The following is a 23,486-nucleotide window of genomic DNA, read 5'->3' on the forward strand; positions in this document are numbered from 1 at the left end:
TGACTGACGCATCCTTCGGCCTGGAAATCTATGTGTGTGGCCTGAGCTTGCGTGGCCCCCCCACTCCACTATTATTTTTCCCTTTTCTTGTTCTATGTCTGACCTCATCCTTTCTCCTCTTTATAAAATTTGAGATTACAAGAGAAAGAAATGGAGACCTTGAAAAAAGGGTCAAATGCACAATCAGCTGTGTTTTTTACTCTCCTTAGACTATTCTTACTTTTTGTCCAGGACTCTTTTCCTCATTCCACTTCCTTCACCCTCTTTGCTAGCTTCTGTTTTGTGTCCACAGGTTTCAGACCTTGCTGTAACACGGTTTAGCAGCAGAAATGGAAACCCTCCCTTCCTAATCCCCCTTTCTCTCCTCAGTACCGGCCACTTCACTTCTTCCCCCGGTCGGATTCACCTCTCCCACCGCCTCCTGCCTCGCTGTTATGTTCTCCATATGCTCGGATGGCTCCACCTCTGAAGAGTGGGAAATGATTCAGGCCCCTGGCATGCATGGCAGGGCCGCAGCTGGACGCTGCACCTGCAGCTCTGAAAAACAAGCTGACGGGTGCATGTTTGGGAGCCTTTCAGTGCATGTGGACGTATGTGCGTGCATTTTTTCCGCCAAATTTTCTCATACTCCAAACTCCCGCTCTTTTCTGCACCATTCCTGCTTCCCTTCCAGCTTTTTTTTTTTTTTTTTCCTGCCTTGTTTTTCCTACACTTCTTTCTCTCACACGAGCCACATGAGGCAAGTGAAATAAGTACGAGATGGTGTTTAGAGGAGCAGTGGCCCCTGTGAGTGGGGAATGGGAGCCTCTAGGTACCATATAAGAGTGATGATAAGAATACCCTAAGCACACGCAATTTGTACAAAATTGCATCTGTCAACTACCATGACCCTGAGGATTTCTGCAAATTCAAATCAGAGCCTCAACAAATTAGCCTTTTTATGATTGCAGGTTCTGGGAGTGGTCGAGGAACAACAAAAAAAAGAGAGGCCTAAAACAAAATGACAGAAAGTGACATGACACTTTTCATTTTGACTGATGGCAAGCGCTGCTCCGTTGCCGCACCTCCACGCCTCCGTAAATTATACCATAAATCATGTAATTAGCGGAGGCAGCCTCCAGAGAGTTCCAAATGCAAGCCTTGAAATGAGGTCAGTAAATCTCCGGAGAGATTTTAGAACTGAATCGGTGGTTGGTTTTAATGGGCCGTGATGTTTGTATGATTTTGCTGAGAATAAGAGGCATACCTGCGCGCTTACAGCACGTTGCTGGGACTCAAAACAGGTTCCCACTTGCTATTTTCGCGAAAGAAGATAATGCGGTTATCAGTGTGTAGCATCTTTTAAGGGTTGAATCCAGCACTTTGCAGGGAAGATTTTAGTTTCAACAAGCTATTGTTGTCCCTAAGTGGCAGATAAGAGCACTCCCTCCTTGACTGAAAACACATGACATGTGTGTTTGCAGTGGTGAGGGAGGTTTGCTGTGGAAATACACCAGCGCAGGATGTAAGGCTTTTGGGGGTCAGCCTCCGCTCGGTGGAATTAATCGAAACTATAATTACCTCCTCGCTAACAAGCCAGTTGTCTTGAACAGCAGCCAGGTGTTTAGCAGGAAACGACTTGTGACACTTTTGGGTTTAGGGTTCACACATCTGCGCACACACACACACTCAAAAGCCCAAAAACCTGGAGTGGGTTGAGCAAACATTTCAGCAGCCGTCAGTGCTCTTCTCTCACCACATCCATCCGTCTTCCTGAGATGACTCCTGTCCCGCAGCACTGCAGCTTTCCCACCTTGGGAGCCAGATAGGAAGCTGCGGCATGATGTTCACATTTGTTACTCCATGACAGCTTGACGGAACATGCGTGTTTAAAGCGGTGGTTCCCAACGGTTTGGTTTTGCTTTTATGTCCCTGCAGTCCTGTCAGAAGAGCTCAACTCTTCACTGCCATGTTCCAAATGAGTGCATTTGTATGGAACTGAAATTAAACATTATGAAGCTCTCATCTAACCATTTACCTTTTACCTTTATCAATAAATCAACTGCTTCTGCGCACAATAGTTTTTGCTAACCTTTTAAAGTTCATGCATTTTACACATTGCGTGCAAAGTTCAGGTTAGAAATCATGGTTTAAAGGATATAAACCCTGTGTCTGTTTAATATATGTTTTGCACTCTGCGTCTGCAAATGCATCAGCAAATGTGTGAGATTCCCCCTCACAGGGTGACAGGTTAGAGGCCCTCGGGCTTGCTTAGCAGGCACAAACCGAGCACGCCACTCCTGAGACAATACGCTACTATGCTCTGGTCTGCACCTGTGTTATGTTTTCATGCTGACGAAGATGTGCTTTCCTCTTTGTGGGCTAAAGATCTGCTCTGTTTCCATGACTCAGAGACTAAAATAGTAAAGCTGCCACCAGGCCCTGAACCCGAGGCCCTTTGTAGTAAAAAAGGCCAAATACCTTCGAACACACAAACACAGCGGCGAATGGTTAGCAAACGGGCGGTATGCGGATTACTCAAGCTGTAAAGCTCGCGCATTAATGCTGAGTGAACGCAATCCCATTCGGCTTTGATTCGCGTCTCAGCAGACTAAGTTCAGTAGACTAACTCATTGAAACACTTCTCATATTTGCTGTAAAGTGATTTCATCATTTCATGTGCGCAAACGGGTGGATGGAGGGAAAACGCAGCAATGACATAAATGACACGGACATGTAATCCAGTGGTCGCATGACGAATGGCCCTTTGTTTTGATGGGGAAACAACACGACAACACCGAGACAACAAGTCACCACATCAGAACCAGACCATATTTATTCAAATCACTTGTGATGTTGTCACTGTTATGACTGTAAGAAAACTGAGGGATTTGGGAGCGGGAAAGCAAGTTCCTGTGGATTTTTCTATTCAGCCACTGTCCGGGTCAGGTTCAAGAAAGACATGCTACTGCCCCCTGGTGGATGTGGAGAATACTGTGATCCTGAACTGTCATGCAGCACACGAAGCACATAAATCACCCCAAATCATTCAGTGACCCCTGCATGCTGATATATTTTCATGTTTCCTCTTTAATAATACTGTCACTTCCTTCATCTGGGTGATAAAGCAGCATTGTCCCATGGCAGGAGGGTGTGGTGGAGAAATGGCAGAAGAAAGTTGTTACCGCAGCCGCCTTGTCTGTGTCGCGATTCCTACGGCGACAATCCCAGTTTGTTGGAGTCCGTGAAGTATTTTCTTGTTTCAGTGCTTCTTCTCACAAGTTTGCGTCTTTTTTTGTGCAATTAGTGGCATTATTTCTTGGAGAGAAACTTCATTTTGTTTCCTGGAGAAACAGAAAAAGACAAGAGAGGTTTAAAATGAGCCTATAGAAGACTGTCTGAGCTTGTTTCACACTATGAATCAATCATCCTTACCCAAGCCTTTAAGAAACCTGTTAACCCTCCGATGTTCATTCTCATTGATAGAGTCCAGATACTCCTGCACTCTTACTTCAAACAGCCCTGGTGAGGATAAGAAAAAAAAAATGATGAAGCACTGGAGCAACTCCCAAAACCTTGAACCTCTTCTTTCCGCGGTACCTCTCAGTGCCTGTCTGTGGAGCTCCCTCTCCTGGATGAACCAGCCAAACATCTGGGTCTCCATGAAGACATCCAGGAAGCGGCGAATGGTCTTGGATGGGATGGCTTTGCGAAAACCCTCACGCAGGAACGAGCAAGGGACGGGGGAGGAGGACGAGGAGGAGTAGCCGTCCTCCCGTTCGCCGGTGATGAAGAGGGGATAGTGGCCCACGAGCTCCACGAAGAAACGGACAAAGGCCTCGGACACAACGGTGCTTAGATGGCTAGAGTCTGGAGGGAGAGTGGAAGTTAGATATGAGCAAATTAGAGATTACAAATGAATCCTGACATGTAAAAGTTAAAGTGTAGAAACATGAACTGGTCTCTCTGAACAAAATCATGTAAGTCTTGTCACTGTGATCTTATGATTTAGCTGTAGCTCAGCCTCAGAGTGCCTCAAGCATGGCCGCACACTGTCCATACACAATCAGAAATGCTCACAGGAGAGGTTTAAGTCTTCATTCACTGTCTCACCACCGGTTGTATCTCCTCCCCGCTCATTAGCAAGTTCTCTTCTCCTCTCCAGAACGTTCTCCAGGGCTGACTGGAGCTTGGACGGCAGGATGGTGTCCTCATCATCCAACTAGATGTGACGAAACAGGGCGGGAAATTGAAATGCATATGTGCTATGGCTGAAATAATTTGTTCCACATTTATATGCACAGAGCCACAGAAGAGCCACAAAAATGCTTGTTTGATGCCTACCTGCCTGAGAAATCGACTGTTTCCGAGATCCACAACCAGAACCTGTGCACAGATAAACCGTTATTGATGTATTGACGTACTGACGTGTTACAGCTGTTTACGAGTAACATTCCTCTATGTGACTGGGGTTTAAAGTCATGGTCCGTGGCTTAGACTCTTGACTCTTGCCAAGCAAATTTACACAATGCTAATTACATTAATCAGCGGCCAGTAAATCTGTCTGTATTGGTAGTGACTTTACGTCAGTCAGCAATGACTATTCGCCAGAGGTGAAGAGAGGAGAAACTGTATCGACGAGAGATGAAGCAGCAACTAGGAGTATGGCGGAGAAACTAGAGTTACAAATGTAACTACTGTTCTACAAAATCTCCATATATTATTTTGGCATTTTTCTTCGTTAGTGAGAGCTGAAAGAAGAGAAGGAGTGGATTAAATGTAAACTGTAGGCGTAAAACGCATGCGCCACTAGTGTTTGTAAAGTTAGAGAACAGTTCCGCGGTGTAACATAAAATCTGAAGTGTTTCCCCTCCCTCCCTCTCTGACCTCCTCCAGGGGCAGCTCAGTGAGCTGGGGCAGGGAGCTGGACAGCAGGCCGACGATGAAAGGGGTCGGGGTGCAGACGATGTCGAGCATAGCGGAGGGCAGCACGGGGATGTAGGTGTGCTGCCATACGAAGGGATAAAGCAGCGCCACGACTGCATGACAGCACTGGGAGAGAGTACTGCAGGAGAGGACAGGGGAAATTAGTGAAAAGGACGCATGAGGAGAAAAACACAGCAATGATATTATTACAACGCTTTAATTGCATGTTGTATTGCTTTTGTTATCATGTTTATAACTCAAAAGGTCAAAGGTGATGAAAGCTACAGAAAGTCGACTTACTAATCCTCACCACATGAGGGTGCTATAGTGTAAACACAGTCTAAACATAGATTATTCCCTGAAGTAAGAACATTTCCCAGAGAGGATGGCAAAGCTGCATTCTTCTCTCCTTTACATCACTGGACTTTGCATTCCTGTCTTCTACTACTGTGACCAGTCTTTCTGACTCCCACTGGCTTTCTTCTGTAAAACAAACAAACTGGCCCCAGCTCAACGGCAATTCAACTGGGCGTCCTCAAAATATCTCTCTGGCATGTTCCCTGAATGAAACCAGGGCTGGCTTAAATTTATTTTGCAACGTGGGTCCGGACCACCCGCGCTTCTTATAACTTTATAATGAAAACATTATTAACTTCCAGCTAATAACTGCCATCTGCATAATTACACAAACAGCGGTGGAAAAACCCAAGACGAGGATATCAGCGCGGCGTGGCTCCACTGAAAGGGACCGACCTGAGCTTGTCGGCGGTGAAGATGACCCGTCTTTCCAGCAGCAGGGAGCCGAACACCCTGAGGAGAAGCCGCAGACTCAGACAGGAGAAGAGACATTCAAAGTCAACATGCTCCAGGCGTGAGTCAGACGGTCGACAGAGCTCCATCACCTGGGAAATGAATGCACAAAAGGATGCTTCTTAATCCAAGGGCAAGACCGAACATCGCAGCTGTTATTATACAATTTGATTTTCATCACCCTTAACTACAAATTATGTGGCTGTCAGCAAATGTGCTAAAAAAGATGGAAATTTATGGTTTATGCGTGTGTGGAAAATCAAGTGCTTTTGTGAACATTTGAGTGCAGATACAAAGCAGAAAATTAAGTGCTCAGAGTTCCCATGATTTTCCGTGACACATTAATTCATATCACCTAAGATTTACTTTTTCTGTGCTGAGACGAGGAGGAGATTTTAACAGCCAGTATCAACTCCCTCACCTCAGTGCCTGATCCAGGGAGAAACGTCTTGATGTTGATGGTTCTGCCAGGAGCTGGAAACTGGGCCTCCATGATGGCTCTCATGAACGGCTGCACCAGGGCAGGAGACAGAGCCCTCCGCCTCTCCACCTCATCCAGCACCTACGATGCAAGCGAATACGCGCACAGTTTTGATTTATAAGATGTCAGTAATATTATCAGAGGGGACTAGTGGGATCAGTTTACCTTGGAGAACAGGTTGAAACAGCCAAGGTGACTAACAATACAATAGACCTCTGGCAGACGTCGGCCTTTTCCACTGGGCTGAAAAACAAGACGAACATTTACGTGCTGCTGCTTGAAATCCGCTTTAATGCAAATGCTTTCTAAATGTTTTTGGGGTTCAGCATTGCGAGATTTTCCCATGGCAGAAGACAAATGATTTTTTTTAACTCTTAAAGTATTCTTATGGTCACATAAAACTTAGGAAAATGGAAACACATTGACATACGCATCAGCACACGCACACATACGCAGTTCCCAGTCTCACACACTTCCGGCCAGACTCTGAGATGGACCGTTTTCCCACAGGCACGCCGACTATTTTGGCACGCTTATTTACTCAGCCGTCATTGTGGTATTTAGCCACTTCCTGCTCAGTAACAGCACCCTTATTTATTCGACTCATTTCTATTTACCAGTAAACGGCGGCAGTACCCGAATCTCCTGCTCCCATCCTCTCCAGTCAAAACAAAGGAGAACATCTCGCTGCCAGGGAAGAGCCACAACAAATAAAAATGTGATTGATGGTTTTTTTTTTTGTGTACATGAAAAATACACATACATATATCCACTATACTGATATTTAATATAGTTGTGCAGTCATTATGAGCTTGAAACCGTCAGCAGACACATCACGTGTGTCTTGGGTTAAAGAAACTTTATAAGATGTGTATTCTTTTATATTGAGATAAATGGCTCTGGGGAAAGTATTTCAACAATCTCACCTTGGGAAACTCTCCACCGGCGCCCAGTCTTTTGCGTCGGGGAAACAGAACTGAGGGATGATCCTCAGCTGATCTTCCGTCTCCCTCATGAACTTGAAGCTTCGCTCCAGCTGCACCGTAACACAGAACAATTTTTTCGTTCATTTTCAGCAGCTTTAGTTCGTCCACTATGTCGTCTAATTGTCCTCAATTAAAGCTAGTCAGCAGTCTGCAGGCAACTGGACACTCAGTCAAGCGAGTTTCTGATGGGTAACACCCACAGACATTCCTATTCTGCTTGCATTATTGGCAGAACGTCTTCAAGAAACTCTCTTCTTTGAGTGCACTCTATCAATTACTTTTTTAGACTCATTCTTACCTCTGAATGTTTTCTTTCTAACCACCAGGGGAAAATGGATTCATAGAACCATAGTCACATTTATAACTGTGTCTCTCTACCACAGGCCACGCCTCCATCATTGCGGCCCCTCCCCTCTCCAGCTCCGACAAATAATTGTTGCTTAGCTTACTCTGCATTGCTTAAATGCAACAAGTTCATTTGCGTAAAAAAAAAAAAAAGCGTCTTTTGACTCATCTCCTTTACTTCCTTTAGCTTCTTAAACTTTGCACTCTTGATCCCTTGATCCCAGTTACATTCTTAGATTTGTTTTTTTTTATGAACCATTGCCTGCATCTATTTTGGTACATTTGGAAATTACTAGAAACAATAATTCAAGCACTCCTCTGGTCCTGACCTTAGGGGGGAACTGCTGTGTGACCTCCGGCAGATAGTGGCCACCAGCCTTTGACTTCTGCAGCGACACAACCAGGAAATACTCAAAAAGTTTGCGCTGGTGGAGCTCCTGTTCCCGAGCGCCGTTTCTGCTTTTGGTGCCGTTGTAATGGGCCTGGCTCGGCTGGCTCAGAATTGACTGGACTGACACGAGACGCTGACGGTGAGCTGGGATAGAGGGAGTAAGATGTAGTACAGTTAAAGACGGCAATGACAAAAAAATAGAACAAAAGACGACAATGTGTGGTATCCTACCTTTTGCTCTTTCTTCAATTTCACTCTCAGAGTCGCTGTTCTCGTCTGTTACTGTAAACGAAAGCCAAAAACTCACATTCACAACTTAGGCATACAAATAAAATGAAGTTTCCTTTCTTTGAGATTGTTTCGACGTCGTCACCTCTCCCTGAACTTGTCTCTGCATAATGATAGATCCGTCTGAGGTGTTTCTTCCCAATCCGAGCCTCAAACGTGCTGTTGATCCTCAATACAACCTGTTGAATAAGTTATAAGACATTGTGAAGAAATATTCCGGTGTGGTGTTTGTTCCCAAGAAGGAGAAGAAAATAATCATATGACAGTAATATTGAAGTGGAATTAAACATCAACTCATTCTGAGAAGGTGATTGCAGGTGAGTGATAAAGAAATCTCAAAAAAATAAATCAAGCGCAGACCGTGGGTATCCTGCGACAGGTGCGGCTGTAGAGATCCCCAGGCAGCCAGGGAGTGTGTTCAGACCCGGTTGGGGTGGACGGAGGGCTGAGCTGGGGCGGAGATGAAACACCCTCTCTGCCGGCGCTGTGTGTCTGCTGGGTGGACTTCCGCAGGTCCAGCAGCTTAAAACTCCTGGCTGAATTCTGCCTGAAGAAACCAGGTCTTGAGGCCTGTGGATATATAAAAAAAAAAAAGATTTTTAATCTTTCTGAATCACCTAAATCAAGCGCTCGCATTATTATGTTTAACTTCAAAAACCTTAGCTGTATCAGCGCCAGGAGAAGAGGGCAAGGACTGCTGGGAGCACTGACTCTCCAGCTCTATGTCTTCATAGGGGTTCTCCTTGGACGAGTCTGCAGAAAAACACCAGCTGTGTTCAGTTCATGTTGTCAGTCATTTTCCAGTTGCTGATTGAGTGCATTAACATGATCAGGGTTCTGTGTCAAAAGAAATCTGTCTCATTCTTTCTATTGAATACGGCCACATTTCAGCGATGGAAAGCAAGTGTATCATTTAATCAAGTAATTTGAGAATTTGGAGCATCTTGTGATTAAGTGGAGTTCATAGATGCGTTTCAAATTTGTGTTTTACACAAAAGAAGGTCAGTTAAAGATTATAAACTAGTTATTCAGCCTATTTGGATGTGGGACTTTGAGGTCAGTGGTTCAAGCCCCTCAGTGTCCATGACTGAGGGGCCTTGAGCAAGTATCTAAACTCCCCCGGAAACAAATTCCTTGTATGTGTGTACATACATATATATGTGTGTGTGTGTGTGTGTGTGTGTGTGTGTGTGAACACAGTCTATATGGCAAACAAAGCTGATTTGGTTTTGGTTTGATGTAAGTAAAGGATCTGAATCACTGTTCATGATGCACAGATGTAGGAATATCCAGTATTTCCCAAAAAAGATCGGGCATTACAGAAATGCCCAAAAAAGGAATACTTACTTTTTCTATTCCCTGCTCCATTACTTGTCTCATGATGGCTTAAGTTTATTTTCTGACCCTCCTTTAATTGCAAATAATGTAGTAGAAACTTGCCTCAGGACCAGTTCCAACAGTTGTTGTTTGTATTAGCGATTCAGTAATGTAATTAATCATCTGGACCTATTACCAGAAGCATATCATACTTGGTACGCCCACCAGTCCTCCATTTTTGGAATATAATTATATTTACTGATTTCTTCTGCAGAATAGCGTGTATCATAAATACAGGTGTCTTACCCAGTATGTCTTCATAATGATGTTCCTGTGACAGTGAGTGAGTGAAGATTGGGCTGGTTGACCGTGCAAGGTCTTCAAATTCAAATGATCTCCTGTCATGGTGATCAGAAACAATTATTCCATGACATCTGAGTGAATTTGTATGAGAATAGAATATAGTCTAAATCAGCAACAGTGCAGTTTTGTACCTTTTGAAGCTGTCTCTTGCTCTGTCACCCCTGGGTCTCCCATAGACACCAGAAGGAGGTTTTAAGGACGTTTTTGAAGAGTTGGAGGGCAGTGGTGGGAGGTTCCTCTGCCCTCTTCCCTGCCTATGACTCTTTCCCATAGGGGCAGCGGCAGGGTGCTGGAAAGTACGTCGAGGTTTGGGTACAGGGTTGATTGGGGGCGCACCCGGCTCTGTGTACACATTGTCCGGAGACTCCTTCCCTTCTTTTTTCTTCACATCCACCTGTTTGTCCCTACTTGGTGGGCTGAAGTAGTTTCCAAGCTCTGTAGGGGTTTTCCCGTGGTTCTCACCCATAGCCTCAAGCTTTTTAAAAAGAGTAAATACGTCTCTCTTCTCCTGGCTTGTTTGTTCTGCTCCTCTCCTGTCACTGCTTTTCCTTAGTGTCCCCAGCTGCTGCTTGCCTATCGCTGTAGGCGAACAAGGCCTCGAATCAAGCTTGCCTACGTTTTCTTTCTCATGGTCCTGCTTTTCTTTGTGAACTCTTCTGCAGTCTTCCCCGGTTTGACTGTCACTGGACTTACTGTCATTGAGGGTACCTTTCTGCTGGTTCCCAGGTTCAACAGGTGAACAAGGCCTTGAATCTTCAAGTTTTCCCATATTCTCTTTCCCAATATCCTGCTTTTCCTTATGGGCCGCTCTCCTGCAACTCTCAGTACTCTTTTCCATTGTTTTATTAACGCTTTTTGTCAGGGATTCTGTCCTTTTTACACTAGCACACTGGCCCAAAGTACCTGAGGTAAGAGATGAATGAGCGGGCTCCTTGCACTCCCATAAAGAAATCTTGTCCTTGATGTTGCCTCCATTGGCTCTGGGCAGCTTGGTTCCTACTAAGAGAGCATTGTCATTGCTGTGAGGGTCAAACGTCTGCCTCCTGTGAGCCATCATGGATGAGTCTTTTCTCTGGTTGCTCAGGTTTTCTAAAGGGGTGAAGGGAAGTTTTGATATCCCCTCTTTACTTTGCACAGCTCCCTTGTTTTCCAATGAAGCAATGTGGAACCCGTTGTTTGGAACAAGATAGCCCCTCTGTTGCCTTAAAAGACACATGAAAAAATGACTTTAAAAACTCAAACACATTATCAAAACTAAGTGTCAAATTAGTTTCCTAGCCAATAGCTACATGGAAATATTTTGAATTAACTTAACCCCAATTAACCTTAAGCCTAACCCTTAAGCAGCTAATAGTTTAATAGTATTAAAAATGAAACATATCCAATTACATGTAGGTTAGCTAAAAGCTAAAGCAATGGCTAAATGTGTGAAATTAGCTAAAAGTTGCTAATTCATGAACTATCAAAAGAAATTAGCAAAACGCAGCAGATAAACAAGTAAGGTAGTGGGTATAGCTTGTGAAAAACTAGCTAAAAGTATAAATGTGTATAAAATGTGTTACTATGTAAAAGATGTTAGTGTCATTGTTTGCATCTACCAAACATTTAGAATGAGTGGGTGAAGTCAGTGGCTAATAGTTAGCTTAACGCTGAACAGTTGAAATGGCTATTTATCCACCCTTTAGCCATATATGTTTAGCTACTGCATAAAAATGGACTTGGTCAGCTGTATGAAAAAAAAATGCATCTGATAACCCTTTGTCAGAAATCACCAGTAGGCTAAACACTTTTTGCCGTATATATGAATTCCGTCAGCAAAATGCAAGCAAAAGGCGAACTGACTGCTACCAGAGTTCCCTGAACTTCCCTTTCACTGCTATTCAGGGGACACTGAGTCTTTTTCTGGCGACAGTGGGAAAATTAAGCCTGAGAGTAAATGCCAGAGGACAAGCCTATGACCAAGAATCTTCTTTCTCATCGGCCTTCCTAAATAAACACATACTTGGATCGATGCCCATTTCATCAAACTGTTATGTTTTAATAAATAAACGGGAGGAAATGGGAAGCCCTAAGTTGAAAGACCTTTTTTGACTTTTCCTTAATGGTTGTGGTGATTAAATGGTTCTTATTTCTCAGGCTTAGGAGGAAAGTATTGAGTTATAATGTTTCTAACGTAGAGAACTTGTTCTGATACCAACCTGTTGACAGTGGAGTAGATGCAGTCTTGCTTCTTTGTCATTATCTCAGCGGCCTCCATGATCACTGTACACCTGAGAGAGGGAGACAGTGTTACCTGTCAGTGCTTATAATGATTACTCTGGTTTGTTGAGTTTGATTACAAATAATTTTTTAAGTGACATCCCTTCTGGCTTTGCTCAAATTTCCGGCTCGGGCTCTTTCTGTGAGTTATATTGTCATAATGTTTTCACATTTCATTGTGAGATTGTCCCCTCGATAAGACTGAATATTCCCTCTATGATCGCTATTCAGGGGACAGCTGTTCAGGCTCAAGGAAAAACCCAACAGCCAGGGACTCATGTGCAACTCCCTCAAGCAGTACATCACACAAATCAACATTTCATTGAGCAGTCATCTGGGGACTCCTGCATTGCACGAATCACTCTTCTCTCCCTTTTCTTTCCTACGTAGTATGCTACTCTGACACTAACATTTGGCCCCCACAGTGACTAAAAAGCTCAGCTCTCCTCTTCTTGATTCTCATACTTTCACATCTCTAAGGCCAGTGCTTCAAAGTTCATTGTCCTCTCAGATAGTGCTTGGTAATTTCCTGGAATTGAGGCTGCTGTCACCATTTTTTAAAGTCCATATGACAGACTGCATCAGCAGAGGGACTCCATGTCGCTCTTAAAGCTGTAAAATAGATGATTATGAGACATAATCATCCACAACTGCACAATCAATCAAAAAGCACATAAATTGCTGCAGGTTCTGTTATACAAGAGACTGTGTGTCCCTTTCGCACCACGCATAGTGACTACTTTAATGATGGCGTCAGGTATCACTGTTTTATTTTCATCCCTCACAAATGCACTTTAGCAAAGACAACTATATTTCTACATTTAACTTTAAATAATTTAGTTTTAAAAGGCAAGCTGAATGAAAGAGTACAGACTGGTGAATCGTTTTCAACTTTATGCTATCAGGTTACAACATTAAATCACTTTCTTACCTCTTTCCATTGTACAGTTTCCATGTGTTCATTAGTGAAGTGGGAGCGTAATGCACCAGATGCTGCTATAACAGTATCCATTGGTAGTATTGCTTCCAAACCCCGATGGTGTGCTATGTCCAGGATCAGCGGACTAAATCAATTTGATTTAAGCCCTGAAGTGATTCATCGGATAAGAGTTTCACCTCAGACTACTATACATACACTCCTCTCCCTGTCTCTTCTTCAATCTTCAACTTTCATTCAACCCTCACTCTCTCCACGCCCTGGATGTTACTTCCTCCCTCTCTAGCTCTCTTACTGTCTCTCTCTCTCTCTCTTTATGTAAATCTGTTGTCTCTCTCTATCACAGCTGACTTACGAACTAACTACGTAACTGCATGTGTCTCCTAGTACTGACTGGAACTGCTTGGATGCCACACTTTTTCTTTTTCTTTTTTCTACTAGCTGTCTTGAGATTTGTGACACATTTGGGACAGACATCATCGAATTACGTTATTTCCCTCCAATTCTGAAGTTCATTGGAATTTTTGCCCCAACTGTTCTACAGTTACTCATGCAGCTGTGGCACAGTGGCCAGAAATGCATTTTTTCATTCCCATAAAGAAATTGGTAAGAGTAAGGGAAAAGGGAACAGCAATGGGCTTAGTGTTACATTAATTAATGTTGTTTCCTGTTATGATACATCTATCTATCTTATTGTATATAATAACTTTCCAAAGTTGCAATATAACTATGTCTACCTGTGTCTCTGTACATGCACGGTATCTTTGGTTTGAAAGTGAAAGCTGAATTCAGATTTCATTATGTACTGTAACTATGATTTGAAGATGTTCAGGTAAATAGATGAGCCGCCAATCTATAAACAAACTAAATAATTCATATATATTTTTGTCTTGACTTGTAATCAGTATAGTTTTTTTTTATCTAACATCAATTTGTCAAGCTAGTCTTCAAGTTTAATAATGTGCGTATAAACCTTTGAGTTTTTGACATGTAAAGCTATAAAGCTTTGCAAAAGTATGTGAATACAAAAAATACCAAAGACTCTTTGTTGAACTATAAATAAGCAGTTGAAACAAAATCCATTACCGTAAATATTGTCATAGTCTTACCAGAATCCAAGTGCTGTTCAAGTTCACTGCTAGATCCCTGCTGCCTTGTCTGCAAACTGGAGCATTTAACGACAGTATTTTTTGGCGGTGAGCTTTTTAAACTGGCAATAACAGTTGGTACTCGCATCCACAAGTGGCAAAGTGACAGGTGAAAGCTGAACAGCTGGCTCCTCTCCTAGTCGCTTGAGGTATTTATTTATTTATTTTTTATACCTGTAGTTCCACTCCTGTCCTGTGGGTGGCATCAGTGCGCCGCTTTTCCCTGCGCGCAGTGACGTCATGACGCCTCGGGTGACACAGGACTCCACAGTAAACAGACCGTCGCCCCACAGATTACAAGCTAGCTGAAGAGAGCCTGGGCTGAGAGGTAAGAAGCCACTATAGCGCATTTATTCCTTCTTCATAGTGTGTAATTGTCACCTTTATCCACGCAACAAATTGTTGAGAATTTAAGGCGTGACACAGCCGGTACTGACTGATAACCGCTGTAGCTAGCTTTAGCCTTGTCACTCAGGAAGAAAGAAAGAAAGACAGGTGGACATAAACTGTTCTGTAGGTGTAAAAGTGGCAGTTGCTAAATTCAAGACAACAAATTAAATAGCCTGAGCAGTCGTGTCAGCTCAAATAATATCGGAACTGTCCGTTTACAAACAAGCTAAGTCGTTTCTTTAATCACAAAAGTCAGAAAGTAGTGATTTACACGGCTGGCACACACAGAAGCTAGCCTTGTTTTCTAATCTACTGGACGCTGATGGCGTCCTTTGAACAGGACGTCCTGCTCATGGTATTTATTTACTGCAGTGTGGTGCAGACGGCGTGCAGCGTTATACCTGTCAGATAACGTTTCCGCAGGAGTTTAAACACCGTTACAACAGGGCAAATAAATCTTGACAGGTCGTATTTGCCTTTGAGGAGCTTGTGGGACTTCTTCAGGTTACAGACAGTCTTTAAAGAGCTGGTAAAAGTTGCCAGGGGTCTGTTAAAGCATGTGAGTTACAGAAGACCACGGGGTTGTGGTGAGAATCGCCTCAGTTCTCACATTCCTTGTGTATTTTTGGAGCCCTGCCTGTTATCCTGTTATTTGGGTGACACTTGGGACTTTAAAAATACAGATAAAAACAATACTTGTTAATGTGTAAAAAAGGTCACTTGCCTGGGTCAGAAGGACAAAAGAGTGAAACATAAAATAGTAATTAAAGAGTAATTGTTGTCTGACAGGTACAGTGACTTCTTGGATTAAATGAGAGCCATTTATTGAGGATGTGGAAGCGAGGCCACTGACTTTCACATCACTTTAAAAATCCAAAGTAACCACTCCAATTTAAGTTTCATATACTGCCCTGCAAAACAAGTGAATCAGTCCCTTCCTGTTTGCGTAGTTTCTATAATGTGTCTTAGCAGAAACTTGCACTGAACCAGAGTACAGGTGCCAAGAGGGCACATCTTAGTTAGACCTGAATTATCCCCTAAATGTTTTCTCAACGCAACTTATTAAGCAGCCAACATTTGACGGCAATACCCTGCCTTGAGTTATCGAGACAGAAGTTTGATTGTAGTTCTTAGTTTGGTAGACTCCTGTGCAAAAGACTTGAAGCAAGGCAATGTAGGGGCAGAACAGGCTGCCGGGGGAGGTGGCAGTTAAAATACACTGGGCCCCATTGATACCCGTTTTTAGCAACACACGCCCCGGCCTTTCAAACCAAGCGCATCTGTTCATATACAGCTCCCACCCCATAGCAGTGGCTGCTTTCAGCAAGATAGTATGGCCTGTCATAGTACGGGAACTGTCCAAGACCTGTTTGAACAAGTATTTAGTAGGTGTTTAAATAAGTAGATCAGGTAAATATTTAGCTCCGGGTCACCACAGTCTTGGGTGAACTCAAACACTGGATTCGTTGAAACGTCCACCATATTATACTCTGTGAAAATGCACTAAACATGGCCTGTTCAGGTTTAAACTTTAGGGACACAGGTGGTCCAACATGATCTTTTATGTTATTCACTGCATGTATGTCCATTTTGCGGAAAACCCTGAAGTTTTTGTATCTACTGTAGGTTTTGTTCTCCAAAAGTTTTTTTTTGTTGGTCTCTTTTTTTGATTTCTCTTTGGCTTCCTTCCTTCCTTCCTTCGCAGGCACAGTTCACAGGTTTGTTCCCTTAGTGATGTGATTTTCCCGTCTGGTGTAGTGCAAGACCCTAGCTGAACCCTGCTCCCTATCCTTGAAGACCTCCACCAGCGCCACCTCCTTCCTCATCCTAAACCTCCTCTTCCTCCCTCTGGCCACTCCTGTGATGCCTCCCTCGTGCTGTGGCTGTCTGTCACAGTACACCCATCATCACCTGGTTGTCTTCCTCCTCACCTTCTTTAGGTAACGCAGAAACTGAAAGGACGCCTTTGTGACCTGTGTGGTGTCGTAAATATACTCTTCGCTCTAGATAACCAGATATATCCACAAAGGAAGGACTGGTGCACCTGACACAGAAGTCCCTTGTATGGTCTTGTCCAGTGTTTTCTGTTGCTTCAGTGAATACTCACTTGAAAGAGTCACAGGATAGATTAGATAACTAACATTTTTTGCCGCAGCTTGGAAACAAATTGTCCGAGTTAGCCTCCTGAGCTGCAACAAAACGGTCGGGGTTACATAAGAGGATGCTAAGGGGAAAATCAATGTAGCTAGTGCAGGCACGCTCTGTGAATAGATGTGAGGTGTTAATTTAGGTTAAAGGTCTATGGGGCAAGGTTAACACAGGTCAGACAGTCTTAAGATAGCATGAACTGTCTTTGTTGAGTTCCAATACACAAGATCGCTGCCAGGAAAATGTACCATTATGTGTTTGTGTTGAGTTTTCCTGCCTGGACCAAAGGTTTGTACGTTGTAAATCGTTGTTGGCTTCAAAGCCTGTATTTTACATTCATTTTATATTCATCAAAACATGTAAAGCAATTCATTTAATACTGAAATGAGGAACATGGACATGATTTATGTTTCTGACCATCTGGTGAGCTTAACACGTTTCTTTCTTTCAGCCCAGCCTACTCATATAGTTAATCTTTAATTAGCGTAGCTGTGGTATCACACGCAACTACTCCTTATCAGGACACAGTGACCTCTGCTTTTCAGTAGAATATGGATTGGCTATTGGATTGGCTGCAATTCAGTGTTTACTGTAAATTCTTTCATTCCCTATAAATGATTTCCATTTTAACAATAATATAGACGTTAATTGTTCTTAGTAGTTTATTAAACAAGCATTGAGCAGGAGTGTAAACTTTTATGAATGCCTTTCAGTACATTTCGATCGAATAAGTTTAGCTTGAGTAAAACTGTTCTCTCTCTCTCTCTTTAGCTATGTGTTGCTGCATGCATCCAGGAAGACGTTCAGCAATGTGAAAGTGAGCATCTCTGCCCAGTGGACGCCGTCCATCCAGAATGACAGCGCACCAGCGTTCTCCCCCGGCGAGGTACGAGGCACCAAAACAGTACCGTGTCTTTTACAGTTAAAAGCTGTCCCTGGAGCTGGAGGATGGTTGTTTAGAGGGAAAGCCCAAAATTATTTGGGCTGGCGTCAATATTGTGATCAAGTACTGAGATTGCACAGCAAAAGCATTTATTTTACTGTAAAAATATTATTTTGTGTTTCCATGCTTATCACTGTTATTCTAACCTATTTTAACATAGTTAACAGTCCAATTTAACGCCAAATACACAAAAGAAAAATGTCTCCTATCACGTCCCTGGGAAAAGGTCCCTTGAATTACCCTTGTAGATGAATGCCGTTCAATTAAGTGTGCTTTCTCTGACTGTTCCAGACATGGGAGGACAATCACCTGTTTGCAGATGAAAATCAGGCCACTCTGTTTTTGGGAGCTCTGGACTCCATCTTCCTCTTCTCATATGCAGTGGTGAGTGGAGCACGTAGTGTTTTGGGTTGGCGCCACAGAATTGGGCAGTCTGTCTGACGCTGTGTGTTCACGCTGTGCCAAGTTGCACTGAAGGAGGACACCGGATTTCCCGGTTCCTGCATTTGTTCAGGAATGGTAGTTTCTGCCGGTGTTAAAAAGTCTGCATATAAATCATTTGAATCTCACGGTGACCTGTGCAGGTCGCAATATAAGTTAAAATGCCTCTTTAACACTTTTCAGACATGTCATTTTTGTTCCTGCAATCAATATCATGCCTTTCATTTGTCATTTCTGTTTGTTCCTGTCCACAGGGTCTGTATTTAAGCGGTATCATTGGGGACAGAGTGAACCTGCGATATGTGCTCTGCTTTGGCCTGTGTGGCTCTGCTGCAGTGGTCAGTACTCAGACAATATGCTAAATTATATATCTTAATTTCTGAACCTGTCTTATATATCAGCGTATACAGTACATGTTGCCTGATGTGTGCACAAACAAAAACTATATTTTAAAGAAACAAATAGTGAATTTTCTCCCCAGTGCCAACATTATAACAGAGTAAATTCCCTTGTGGAATAAATTAAAGGATTATCTTATCTCTGTCGAGATCAGAGCATGATAACTGACCTCACTGTGTGTGTGGATTTCCATGATAATTCGTAATACAACACTCGCTGTGTTTGTGTTTGCAGGAGTTTGTGTTTGGCACGCTGACCGAATGGCTCCAGATCTACAACGTCTACCTGTACTGCGGCCTGTGGGTGTTGAACGGCCTGCTGCAGTCGGCCGTCTGGCCCTGCGTGGTGGCCGTCATGGGCAACTGGTTCGGCAAGTCGGGGTGTGTGTGTGTGACATTTGTGTTGAACCAACAAGCATTGCTTGAGTTGTATTACTGGTGTTTATGTTTGAGCCACAGGCAAAACGTCCACCCAGCCTTGAAATATTTAGTCGAGCTCATGTCTGTCAAGTTTCTCTGCACAGTACAGCACCACACGAGCTCACACAGTGTAGTCCATTCACTGCTGAAGCGCTGGACGCCGGTCGGGCTCAGATTTCCTCCCGCAAATACGATTTGCTGCGCGTAAAAGCAGAAAATCATCGAGATGTCTCCTAAGTTACGCTTCATAAAGTAAAGATGTTGTTTTCCAGGCGCGGCTTCGTGTTTGGCCTTTGGAGTGCTTGCGCCTCCGTGGGCAACATCCTCGGTGCCTTCCTGGCTTCTAGCGTGCTCAAGTACGGTTACGAGGTGAGACCCACGCCCGAGCTTAACTGATGCTTTTTATTTAACACTAAATACTAATGCCCACTGTTGCTGTGTGCAGTATGCCTTCCTGGTCACCTCTGTTGTGCAGTTTGCTGGCGGAGTTGTGGTGTTCTTCGGCCTTCTTACCTCCCCAAGAGAAGTTGGTAAGGACAGCGAGGAACTTTTAATATACTTGAAGCCAAACATAACCCATAATCCTGCGTGGATGCCCATAACCTTGAGGCACATAAACTTAATTTCTTCTGAATACATATGTGTGTGTGTATGTGATCTTATTACTGCTTTTTCAGCAAGACCACCCAACTTTGTGTGTTTACTTTAAATTGACCTTATTCCCACGAAGGCCGGCGTGAACTGGTGTCACACTATGCCTGTAATAGAAATGTGTTTGTGTGACCTAAACTCTTAATTAAATTTGGTCAGTCTCCTTCGCGTTAATCAGTGTGTGTGTGTGTGTGTGTGTGTGTGTGTGTGTGTGTGTCAGGTTTGAGCTTGGAGTCAGGGACTGGACTCAGCCCGGTAGAGACGGACACAGAAAGCCACAAGCCTCTGATGAGCGACGAGGAGGACGAGGTGGAGGTGGAGGAGGAGGGGTACAGGCGATACCGGTCGGTTCAGGAGCCGGACGAATCTGTGGTCGAGTCTTCTCCGCAGGCCATCGGCTTCTTCCAGGCTTTCTGTCTGCCCGGAGTGCTGCCCGTGAGTTTTTCCACTCTCATCTCCAGAGATATTTTATAATAGAAATGCCATTCTCACTCCATTATATCTCTGTTTGGACTGCAGTACTCCCTGGCTTACGCTTGTCTGAAGCTGGTCAACTACTCCTTCTTCTTCTGGCTTCCTTTCTACTTGAGCAACAACTACGGGTGGAAGGAGGCCCAGGCTGACCGGCTGTCTGTGTGGTACGACGTCGGAGGAATCATCGGTAGGCAGCTTCTGTTGGTGTTTCCCCATCGAGCGAAAACAAAATTTGTATTTTAATAGTAAAATTGAGATCAAAATTGAGATCAAATTGAGATCAAAACAGCTGCCTCTCCCCCCTCCTCATTCCTTTTCACTGCTAGCACAGTGAAAAGGAATGAGGAGGGGGGAGAGGCAGCTGTTTTGATAAGTAGCTGTTTTTCAAGAAAATCATTCCACAGTTCCTGCTTCTTAAAAAGCAGAGTGTCTTTGAGTCTTAGACCATTAGTCATTCAAAGATAACGAGTGAAACGTGTCGTGGCGTATCTTTTGACAGTGATCAATAACTGCCAGATAAATCTATTCTCAAAGCGAGCACAGATTGCAGAGTCTTCATCTTTTCTTTTTCAGAATGTGTGATGCATCTCTCGCCACATTACTTCCTATCTTTCTCCACCACTGACTATCCAATAAAGACACAAAGAGCCTTTGTGGAAAAAAAAAAAAAACATATTTGCAGTTTGCAGATTCTCGCTTTGATTCCAACTTATTTGTTTGTGTCAGGAGGAACAGTTCAGGGTCTGATCTCTGACTGCATGGGGAAGAGGGCCCCTGTATTAGCAGTCAGTCTGGTGCTGGCAATGGGAGCCCTGGTGGGATACAGCCGTGAGTATATTTACAATATCTGTAATGTAGCAGCTATAAGCCACACACACAGGATGAATGAATTTCATAAATTTTGTTAGTTTATTTATTTCAACTCATTAGGCGCAGTGTTGCCCAAGATTTCTGTTGTGTCCTGAGTTTATCATTTGTCTCTCTCAGGATCACCCAATGACCAGGTGATAAACGCAGCCATCTTGGCTGTCACCGGCTTCTTCATCGGGGGTCCGTCCAACATGATCAGCTCTGCCATATCCGCCGACCTGGGGAGGCAGGACGCGCTGAGGGGCAGTCAGGAGGCTCTGGCCACTGTCACCGGTATCGTGGACGGGACAGGAAGTATAGGAGCTGCCGGAGGACAGGTAAACAAAATAACAAAAAAACAGGATATCCATTGCACACAAGAAAAACGCTAGACTGCATTCAGATCATTGTGTCATCGTCTGTCTTGACAAACTTGTTCTTGAAAAGCAGAAATCCTGAACATAGTTCTTTGAAATCTCCAGCCGGCTTGATCAGAATGACATTTAACCTTTGCATTCCTCCTTCGTCACGTAGTACCTGGTGTCTCTGATCGAGAGCAAGCTGGGCTGGATGAGTGTCTTCTACTTCTTCGTTGTCATGGTGAGTTTTTTTCTAATTTTCCAAAATGTCTGAGGAAAGTAGCTCGTGTTCCCAACAGCTTCATCCTTTCATTACGCCTTTACACTTCTTACGTTATGCTACCCGCTCGTTAGCTTGCTAATAAGTTAGCCTCGGTGGCTTATAGACTTTCGGCTGATGTTAAAATATGAACGACAAGTGCTTCATGTGAACACCTTCCCATGTCATAATCATGAGCTCACAAGTTCCATTTTAAAGCAGCTTCTATGAGAATTATAGTAATGGTGGCTGCATACCATTTAGCTGCTTCCGTTTCAGACTCACGGTTGGACTTTACTTGAATATATGTCCATTTTGATTGTTTGTATAGGTACACCAGCATAAATATGACCTTTTCTTTTAGGTACATAAGATTTCTTTTGCCTTTTGCCTCTCTCTTGGGACTTAACATCTCATGTTTTTACATCGCAGACTGGCGGCTCCATCTTGTTCATCACTCCCTTGCTAATCAAAGAAGTGCGTGCCATGTGGAGAGACAGACAAGCGCTGCGACGTCAGCTGTGAGAACCTCAGCATCTGCCGGCCTTAACATTTCTACCCTACTTATCAGCGACGGCGCAGCAGGTTTGGTCAGTCTCAGCTCCTTAGGTGAGTTTCAGGACGTAGAGAGATTCGGCTTGGATCTCCCACAGCTAAAAAAGTGTTAAAAGTCCTTAAACGTTGACTTACACTCCTTCTAAATACAAACGTTTGGAGGTTGAGCTGAAGTACCGCGGTGGAAAAAAAAAAGGTTTTGAAATGGAGCTTTGCAAGACTATGACAGAACACACTAATGTACATATTTTAAGTTTTAAATGGATGTAGATACTTTAAAATATGGATGTACTTGAGACAACATGACTGAATTTGAATTTTATACGAGGAGTTGGAAGATCAAGCCCTTTGAGACAGCTTGAGGGTCAGAATCATCTAAAGAATGTGAATAGTGATTGCAGTGTGTAAATCCAAAGTTAGCTGTTGTAGATATGTATGATATTTTTAAATATTGCACTCTAGGATATGAGTCCAGATAATTAGACAAAGTCTGAAAAGACATTTTAAACCACTTATATTTTAGCCTTTCTTTAGCAAAACTTTGACGTTGCAGCCACTTGATTTGTTGTTTTGTACAGTTTTTATTCGTAATCGGGTTTAAAAAAAACTTTACTGTAAAGCCTGTCCAGGACAAGACTGGTTCTCATGGTTGTCTATATGAATCGCGCTCTGACTCACTCGACATTCCCCGTTCATGTTTACACGTTACGTTTTAGTGTCTTAATGCACAATGAATCCACACACTTGCAGAAACACACTTGGAAATTTGTGTCTGCTGCTGTGCTCTCGTGTTTTAAACTGACTGTTTAATATCTGTAAAAACTGCACATTTGACTCTTCAGGAGACTTTTGCATGTTTTTTGGGGGGGGGGCGTTGGTAGAAATTTTGTTCTTATTTCATATTTTATTACATTTCAAAGTTTCTTTTAACAAATCTGGTTATTTGCTAATTATTGTCTGGACAGTTCTACATTGCTTGACGCTTTTGGTCAGTGTGCAGCTATCGTCCTTGTTAAGACTAGCACTGGTGATTTACTTTGCACTACTCCTGGGCGTCAATAAACCAATCATCTTGTCAAGTGCTTTTAACATATAGGAATAATGATGTCAAGGCATCTTGTCATCAATGTGAGACCTTCACTGCTCAGCGCGAGCCGAGCAGATGGAGTAGAATGTAAATGGGAATGTATGTAACACTTAATGTGATGTATTTTAAATTTGTTTTTATTTATGTCAGTTTTTCTTTTAAATAAATGCAAATTACACTTTGCAGATGATGAATATTTAATTTAAGGTTCTCGTGTGGAAACTTTCCTTATCAATAATATAGAAACGTATGTGCAGTGTTACATCGGAACCACCAGGGGGT

The 23,486-nt window shown here is 43.2% G+C and overlaps 2 protein-coding genes across 3 annotated transcripts; one reads left to right on the top strand and one right to left on the bottom strand.

The window, feature by feature from the left end:
- Positions 1 to 3,105: 3,105 nt before the first annotated feature.
- Positions 3,106 to 13,882, bottom strand: LOC311508962 (DENN domain-containing protein 2A-like). Its single transcript, XM_084573967.1, has 20 exons — positions 13,077 to 13,882; positions 12,081 to 12,156; positions 10,018 to 11,081; positions 9,830 to 9,921; positions 8,865 to 8,959; positions 8,567 to 8,776; positions 8,292 to 8,385; positions 8,150 to 8,200; positions 7,857 to 8,062; positions 7,123 to 7,232; positions 6,814 to 6,883; positions 6,362 to 6,439; positions 6,137 to 6,277; positions 5,659 to 5,807; positions 4,867 to 5,044; positions 4,324 to 4,365; positions 4,093 to 4,201; positions 3,580 to 3,849; positions 3,415 to 3,501; positions 3,106 to 3,323 (listed from the first exon to the last, which is right to left on the bottom strand). The coding sequence occupies exons 1-20, from the start codon at positions 13,106 to 13,108 to the stop codon at positions 3,292 to 3,294; spliced, it is 3,186 nt and encodes a 1,061-aa protein (XP_084430093.1). The 5' UTR covers positions 13,109 to 13,882; the 3' UTR covers positions 3,106 to 3,291.
- Positions 13,883 to 14,486: 604 nt separating this feature from the next.
- On the top strand, positions 14,487 to 23,391 carry slc37a3 (solute carrier family 37 member 3). Of its 2 annotated transcripts, none has more exons than XM_084573069.1 (14): positions 14,487 to 14,558; positions 16,379 to 16,560; positions 17,540 to 17,654; positions 18,003 to 18,095; positions 18,407 to 18,490; positions 18,786 to 18,931; positions 19,243 to 19,339; positions 19,416 to 19,500; positions 19,842 to 20,056; positions 20,141 to 20,282; positions 20,822 to 20,923; positions 21,083 to 21,282; positions 21,479 to 21,544; positions 21,995 to 23,391. In XM_084573069.1, the coding sequence occupies exons 2-14, from the start codon at positions 16,484 to 16,486 to the stop codon at positions 22,085 to 22,087; spliced, it is 1,515 nt and encodes a 504-aa protein (XP_084429195.1). In that variant the 5' UTR covers positions 14,487 to 14,558; positions 16,379 to 16,483; the 3' UTR covers positions 22,088 to 23,391. The 2 variants fall into 2 exon arrangements, with proteins under 2 accessions (XP_084429195.1, XP_084429194.1); XM_084573068.1 differs by having other exon boundaries at positions 14,492 to 14,558; positions 16,326 to 16,560.
- The last annotated feature ends 95 nt before the right edge of the window (positions 23,392 to 23,486 follow it).

This window comes from Chelon labrosus (genome assembly GCF_963514085.1).
Source record: "Chelon labrosus genome assembly, chromosome: 23".
Classification (NCBI taxonomy): Eukaryota; Metazoa; Chordata; class Actinopteri; order Mugiliformes; family Mugilidae; genus Chelon; species Chelon labrosus.